General features: G+C 33.9%; 1 protein-coding gene across 1 annotated transcript; it reads right to left on the bottom strand.

Annotated features, from left to right (window-relative positions):
- Positions 1 to 827: 827 nt before the first annotated feature.
- On the bottom strand, positions 828 to 4,235 carry LOC108210785 (U-box domain-containing protein 4). The gene is made up of 2 exons (XM_017382199.2): positions 3,248 to 4,235; positions 828 to 1,562 (listed from the first exon to the last, which is right to left on the bottom strand). Exons 1-2 carry the CDS (start codon positions 4,229 to 4,231, stop codon positions 1,485 to 1,487), a joined length of 1,062 nt encoding a protein of 353 aa, XP_017237688.1. The 5' UTR covers positions 4,232 to 4,235; the 3' UTR covers positions 828 to 1,484.
- Between the last annotated feature and the right edge of the window lie 4,259 nt (positions 4,236 to 8,494).

Here is an 8,494-nt window from a genome sequence, read left to right as displayed (position 1 = left end):
GTAAAATATAATCTTGGTCCGCCACTCTGTACATGAGAATTTTATACGTTGATCTCACAAGAATATACCAGTACTCAGTGTTTGATCAGTTCTGGATACATTCAGTTGCACACATAGATCATGAAGTGAAGGAATCGTAAAGACTAAAGAATATAATGAACACAAATTGTTTAAATTTACTAAACAGAACTCCTGTTGACTGTTTCAGCACATTAAATTCTTGAAAAAAGTATTTCAAATGACTTAAAAACCTACTCACTCCGTTCTTTTTTACATGTCCCCATTTGACTTTTGACCAGTCAAATTGACTATATTTTAACTGAAATTTTACATATATCATATAATTCAAAAAATAATAAAAATTATATCATTTGAAAATATATTTAGTGTATTTTAATATGCAACTTTCAAATTTCAAAAATAATGAAGAGATAATTTGTAATGTTTAGTCAAAATTTGATCAATTTGACTGGTCAAAAGTCAAATAGGGACATATAAAAGGCGACGGAGGAGTATATAACATGCTCTTAGTGGTACAAATGAAATGATTCGGTTTATTAAAAAGACGTCTTCGATTTAATAAGAAAACGCATGAATTTTTTTTTTTGACGCGGAGTGGGATCATCTACAATTTGAACTATTCATTTGAGATCTTAAGATTAAGATCAAATATGAATTTAGCAAAAAGATCATCACTGATGGGAATAGTCCAAATTCAAGCGATCTGTCCATTTAAAAGAAAATAACATCGTACCGTACAGCGAAACTGAATTCAAAGTACCTAACCAATTGATCTCACATGGCTCTGTTGTAAAATGCCTATAATATTATGTACGACAAGCAATCATCTCATGCCTCTGTTTCTTTCATTAAGAGTAAGGTGTCCCCAGAGGCCAAAACTGAGGGCCAAAGACTTGTAAATGTACATTGACATTACAGTTGTTTGTCTCTTACAAAGTCTACATTGCACGTCTCAATTCTCATCTATTAAACATGATGCTTTGTCGAACCACCATACATTTTCTTCGTAAATTTATTACATTGGACACACTACACAAGCCGAGGTTATTCTGCAAGTGAGCGATAAGCATAGCCATCTCCGGCTGAGTTCCAACCAGTCTACTTGTTCTGAACTCTCCTTCTACTCGGATTATAGGCAAACTCGCAAAACACACTTTAAACTCTGGATAACAGACGTACCTTTAACGGATCAACAACAGTACATCAAAACTCTGAACCCCGAGCTCTCTCCAAAATCAAACATGCACAACCGGAACCTGATTGTCTCGATCAATTTACAAAGCTCCTTGCACTAATACTACAATATATGTATATATACAAAACCATATTCTAAATTGATGTCTCTCCTTAACTTCTTTTTTTGCCTGAGATTTGAATTTCTTTTTAACTTTTGTTTTCTTCCTGTTTGTCTATTGTGTGGTGGATGTAGGGTTCAATTAGAATATATCACGCGAAGCATTTGATTAATCTGAAACATCTGACGTCCTGGCAGCTGTGTTACCGGATCTTGGTCGGCGTAGAAGTTCAACCAGTGTTTCCGCCTGTACATAAGACAAAATTTGCACACATCAGGGACTCCCCCGTCTTTTACTCAATCAGCACAACCATATTAATTAATAAACAAATTTAATAAAACAAGTAAAAGAAAAGAATAATCTATTAGCAAAGTGAAAGGCTGGGTTAACTTGTTTGTTGGGTAAAGGGTTGTATAAGATAAAAAGGAACATATTAATATTCCAACTGGTAGACTCCAAAGAAAACCTGCACTCTTTATGGTGCCCAATTAACTTGGTGAAGGAATAAACTTGTTCCAGATTAGTACAAAACATTTTAAACACGACGTGAAGATTCTAATGCAATTTTATATTCTCCATACAAAAAGAAACTATTTATAATTACTCAAGTCACTCCGTAAGATGGGCAATAAACAAATGCCACTAGTTCACCTTGTTGCGACTTCTTCGGTGGCCACCAGCTGATAAATGTAGTTAAATATTCTAGATCAACTTACATGCACATTTTAATATCTAGGTAAAGTAATATTTAGCCTAACATAACATATCATGGTTAGTGACACCATACCACAAATAGCATTTTTCAACAGAGATTTTTTTACAAATCAAATCATGGTTAGTGACACCATACCAAAATTAGTATTTCTCAACACTGATCCTTTTACAAAATCATATTAATTGGTATCCCCTGTTCTTGTAGACCACTTCGTCTATCAGAAATGTCTTGAATAGCATATACTACAATTTAAACAAGCGGCAACGACAATAGCACAAGTTCGACGGAAGAATTCAGAATATCACATCCTATACCAATACGGTAAAGAGTTAAAAAGAAGAAGAAGAACACTGCATGGAGATACGCATCTCACTCATGTATAATCGAGATATACGCATCTCCCACATAAGTATTCGAGAGATCCCCAAAGCAGTAAAAAGAAACATATGACATGCAAGTCTCCCATGCTCATTTATTTTGTATCTTGGGCCAATGTTCTGAATTGTGGAACTGTATCAAGGCATCATCATCTTGTGATTAAAAAGTCTTCGCCCTAACTTCTCTTTGGTAATAGCTTTTCTAAGTAGCAGAAGGGACTGGCAATTAAGTTTCAAACTTCTTCATGCCATATTGTTTTATTTATTTAATTTTGTTAAGTTACATGCATATTGCTATCCTGTAAGGACATACCTTCTGCTATGGGTAATATGGTAAGAAGCTGTAAGGTCGAGTCAGTAAAGTCAAGAGGATGAATATTAAAGTCTTCGTTATCTAATATATCTTTTCACCACCATGAGTGTGACTAATAATTCTTTTTTGTTATTGAACATTTTTATTGACCACCATGGGTGTGACATTTTAAGAAGATTTCTATTGACCACTTCCACTGACTAAGAAAAATTAGAAATGTCAGAAGTGTATAGATTTTACTAGCACTCTGGCAACATGATGGCTCCCATTTCACCCAGAATTACATATTGCTAATATGGGTATTCAAATGGCTTGACAAATCTCTCTGAATTCTACGTTTAAAGTAACGAAATCAATCTAACTAATGTATTATAAGTATACTGAATCGATCTATACATTGATCTCACAACAATATACCTATACTGTGTCAATCTAATAGGCATAAATTCAATTGCATAAAATGATCATAAATCGAAATTGAAATTGCAGCATAATATGACAAAAGTAAATAACTAATTAAATTTACCTTCTCTTTAGCCCGACTAGTACCGGATTGTGACAACGCAATCAAAGGAGGTATAGCACCTTCCCTCGCCACCATTGTCCGATACACCGAGCTATCCTCACACAACTTCAACAAAATCGCAGCCGCAATCTCCTTCTGCCTCTGCGATCCAACCTCCACAATCTCAACCAACACCGGAATTCCCCCTTCCTCCACCACTGCAACCCTCGCCTCCGCCACACTCACCAACAAACTCAACACAAACCCCGACTTATCAACCATATTCGACCCAAAATCCGCCATCAACTCCACCAACGGCTTCATAATCCCCGCCTCCACCGCTCTAATCTTATTCTCCTTAACCGAACACAACGAATACAACGCAGTCGACGCGTCCTTCTTCCCTCTCAAATTCCCCGTCTCCAGAAGGCTAACGAGCAGCTGAATCGCTCCTGACCGTCCGATCGCAACCTTATTCTCCTCAATCTGCGATAACCGCAACAAAGCGCAAGCCGCGTTCTCCTTCGCCGTCGAATTCCCGATCCTCAACGCCTTCACTAACGGCCTAATCGCGCCGGCCGACGCAATCAGCTCCTTATTCTCATCGCACAGCGATAAATTCAGTATCGCCGTCACTCCGTACTCTTGTAATTGAGGATCAATTGACGAAATAAGCGATATCAGCGGCTTTATCGCGCCGGCCTGCGCGATTTTAATCCGATTCTCCGGCTTATTCTTCGCCAACAGCCTCAGCTCCATCGCCGCCATCTTCTGATCATCAACCGAGCTCGACTGCAGATCAGAAACCAGCTGCTCTATCACGTAATCATCGGAGTTCCCCGCCAACGTCGCCGTCAGCAGCCGCCGACTCTGCGTCGACGTCGTGGAGAACTCGCCGGACCGGTCGCTGTTGCAGTCGCTGAAAGCGGCGGACGAGTCGCCGATGTTGAGCGAGTTGAAAGTTCTTCCGAGGTAAGTGAACTTCGTCTGGATATCGGATTCCATGTTTTCCGATTAACCGGAGATGTGAGAGTCGCTGTGTGTGTGTATAGGTGTGTGTAGAGGTTGGGAGAGAATGAGTTTGGGAAAGGAGAGAAGATGGGGAAGAAGGAGATGATGAGAACACGTGGAAGAAGAGAGTATCTGAGTTGGAGAGAGCACGTGAAAAAGATAGCTAATTTTTGTTGTCTGTTCATTTATTGTGCTGGGCCTGTTGGCTCAAGGTCCGCCATTCATGGACTTCACCATTTTTATTTTCTCAATATTTTCGATTGATCCGAATTCCTATTCAAATTCGAATTTTTAATAATATCGATATAGTTTTATCATTGGGTGGCTTTATTATATGACAAAAGTAACATTTAAAAATTAAACTGAGTCAACTTGAGTTTTGCTGAATTTGGTCAAACTCGATTTTTCACCCGATCCTCTACTACTCGTTTGGATTTGTCCTCTGAAAATGTAACGAGTACGAGACCGAGTCATGTGACTTGTACAACACAAACAAACTTGTAATATTTTGATTGAAAGAAAAGTAGAAATTTATTAAAATAAATTCGATAAACTAAAACACTATACGAACCTCCAAGTTGTAATTTGGAAATTACTTATATTGAGTAGGTATTTAACATAAGCAAATTTCAAACTTCTTAAGGTCAAAAATCATGCTTACTTGTATGTTTGGATAAACAAGCTTTCCAAGCTTGTTACAACTTATACGGAGAAGTTCAGATTAGAACCAGTTAGATTCCGATTAAACTAATAGCCAAAATCAAATAACACATTTAAAATTGGTTATGTGCTTTTGTCTTTTATATATGATTGTATGTAATTAATGCATGCATTAATTTCAATAATTATATGTGGCAAAATTTAAATTTATCTTCTATAATTAAATAGCTGGTGTATTGATATTATATTTTCAATGTACCGCAGTAGTATTGGTATAATTATTAAATAATATAAGTTTGATATTTGATGTACTATAGCAGCACTTTTATTTATTTTTAAAAAAAATATGTGTTGCAATAGTATTGATATAATTATTAAATAATATAAGTATGATATTTGACGTACTATAGCTGTATTTCTGTTTTTTAGAAAAATATTGCATTATAACACAATCTTTTATATTAGTATTTGATGTACTACTGCAGTATTTTTATATTTTTTTAAAGAAAATTATGTATTGCAATAGTATCGGTATAATTATTAAATAATATAAGTATGATATTTGACGTACTATAGTAGTATTTCTATTTTTTTTTAGAAAAATATTGCATTATAACACCATCTTTTATATTAGTACAAGTGCTACAACAGCATCACGTAAATTTGTTATACATTTACACGCATATCATTAAATCGCACAAATTTGTTATGTATTTTCATGTATGAAAACTAAATATTTGATATATTTAATTTTCTTATAAAGATTTATATACATAAAATTTAATTAAGATTTGTATTGATCATGAAAAGTAATAAATGTGATTATTAACTCTCATTTATTAAATATGCATATATATAAATGTCACATAAATATATAACATGTGATTAATACCAGTAATAATTTTAACCACACATCTTATTTAAATCTAATGGTACTTTGTAGGGTCTAAATTCTAAGTATAATGTGGTTTCATCTCGAACCTGACCAATAACTTATAACCTACATATATAACAAAGAAATTAGCTAATTAACCCAGTTTTTCTTTTCCCGACTCGGCTAAGCCCTTATAAAAATAGTGTATTCCAAATTCTTAATTTCCAGTTTCTGACAAATAATTACATAATAGTGTTCACCATTATTCGTATCTTAAATTTTATTAATATTTATTTTAATGTATGTATATATTTATATATATGAAATTTAACGAATTTCTTGTACTAACCAAGTTGATTTTGTTCGTATCAATAAATTTTCACTTAATTATTTTTTTTACTTAAATTTTTTTTTATCCAAATTTCAATAAATTATTATTATTAAAACACCACTACTGATATAATTGTGGACTTATATTATTACAGTTTTTCTAATGTGTGCCCAAGGACACACAAGAATCACTAAATTCTATAAAAATGGCCTATTCTGATAGGTGGAGTTGATGTGAATGCAGGGGGCCATTATCAATAATTACCATCCACCAATCAAAAGAAGCTATTTTTATTGGAGTTAGAGCATCTCCAACGGCGTTGGCTATAATGGTTGGCTAAATTGGACATGTAAGAGATTATGTAAAATTTGCCGAACCTGTAAGACATTTTGCTTCGATGGTATTGGCTATATTGATTGGCTATAATTTAAAAATAGTATGTTATTAATATTTTGGATTGTTATAAATAGAATATATCACTTTAATATGGTAATAAGTGATGTGTAATCTTCCTATAGATTTTCTTACAGACCTGTAGCGGATCGACAAATATAGTCATCCATAGAAGGTTGACTATAATTATAGATAACAGGTGGGGGTGGTTGGAGCGTGAATTATTGAAGCCATTAACTATAACTTTTATTTTTGGTATGACAACTAAGATTTTAGTTAAGGGATCTTCATGATTGGAGATGCTCTTAGGGATTATTGTGTGCCCTTGGACACACCATAGAAAATCCCATATTATTAACAAGTTAACTACTTCCATAAAAACGACGGGAGATGTTACACGTCGTTTCATTATGACATTTATCTAGAGAAAATTGATTGGTCACCATATATATTTAATATTAAATAAAAATTCAGAGGAATAAACAAGAAATCGCAATCTCATGTGGTAAATGGCAGCAATGGAAGGACAGGTTAACATAACATGAGTCCCTGTCTTTAATCATATTCGAATAATAATGAATCCACCTTCCACTATTATTCAAACGTGACTCACTGACATTGGTAGGACAGGGAATATAGATCTCCGCAAATCAATTGTTGCAATTTGCGAATAAGCAGGAAGATGTACACCGATGGAACAAAGTAATTTCATGGTTGTGTTACTTGTGTACGATCATTTAGCGGGTGTTTGGCAAAGGACTTCTCAACTTTTTTGACATTAAAATTCACTTCTGCTTAAATGGAAATGTTTGGCAAGTTTGGAGAAGTACTTATATTGAAACTTAAAAGCTCAAAAAAAAAAAACTAGAAAACCTAACTTATTTTGGGATTTTAGCTTCTTCTAACACTTATAATCAATTTATATCCAAACACTTTAGTAACTTTTAAGTCTAAACCAACTTTTCACTTATAATCTACATTTTTATTTTAAGCAATAAGTCATTTTTTTTAAGTCACGCCAAACGGCGCCATAGTCTGAGTAACATTTTATTCACATGGAGATTTATTAAAAAAAAATACTAGATAATAAAATAGATAATCTCGATTATTCAAAAATGAGGCTAATCGAATTTATTTATTAAATTTTATAATTAAAGTTAATTGAATCAAATTCCGAACAGACTTGCTAATTCCTGTGCAAGTATTGTGCCAAAATTAGTTCAAAGCCCAAATTAGCAAGGGCTTCTCCAAATAATGGACCGGGCTTCAGTCTTCAAACCCGTAAAAAAAAATTATTTTGAAAACTCTGCTCGGGCTTTGACCCACCTGAGCCCAGCTGTAAGTCTGGCCTGCTCGAAAGCACATCAGTTTTATCATGGTTCGTGTGTGCTGATTCAGTTGCAACCATGGCAGAGTTTTTTGATTACGGATGCCTAATTTGCTCGGAGAATCCAAACATGGATCAGTTTAAGGCCCACTCCTACTTCTATCATTGCTACACAATTTGGTCACTTTCATGAGCTTTCAAATTTGTATTTCACAATCAGTGCTAAATTCCGACGATATGTTTCTAAGCATGTTTAGACGCGATTCGGCCGAGTTTAAAATCATGAATTATGACTTATAAATTTGTTATTTTATTTTATTGATTGAAAACTCCAACATGTTTCCTGTTATAATTATAGTATTAAAAATTTTAACAAAAATGATAATTAAAAAAATGTGAAAGTGTACAAAAGTTGAAAGTTAAATATTTATAAGAAATGAAAAATGGATCTTTAATTGTTTAAGGAATAGATAGGGAATCCACCTTAGTATTTTGTATATATTTCTCAATACTATAATATTATAACTTAGGACATCATATAGCTAATCTGACGGAGGAGATGTTTATATGACAAGACCTCTTCCGGCTTATAGTAGATGTTTGAGATATCTTAAAACTAATACAATTTGAAACTCGAACTTGAAGACGTTCTTAAAACCTAATACATTTTGA

The sequence above is a fragment of the Daucus carota genome, chromosome 3 (assembly GCF_001625215.2).
Source record: "Daucus carota subsp. sativus chromosome 3, DH1 v3.0, whole genome shotgun sequence".
Taxonomy (NCBI): domain Eukaryota; kingdom Viridiplantae; phylum Streptophyta; class Magnoliopsida; order Apiales; family Apiaceae; genus Daucus; species Daucus carota.
Note: the sequence above shows the minus strand (reverse complement) of the source record. Positions and strands in the feature narration are given on the sequence as shown.

Coding starts and splice junctions, on each gene's coding strand:
- LOC108210785 (XM_017382199.2), bottom strand. CDS start 4,231: ATGGAATCCGATATCCAGACGAAGTTCACTTACCTCGGAAGAACTTTC. Junction 1,563..3,247: donor CTAGTCGGGCTAAAGAGAAG/GTAAATTTAATT, acceptor TCTTATGTACAG/GCGGAAACACTGGTTGAACT.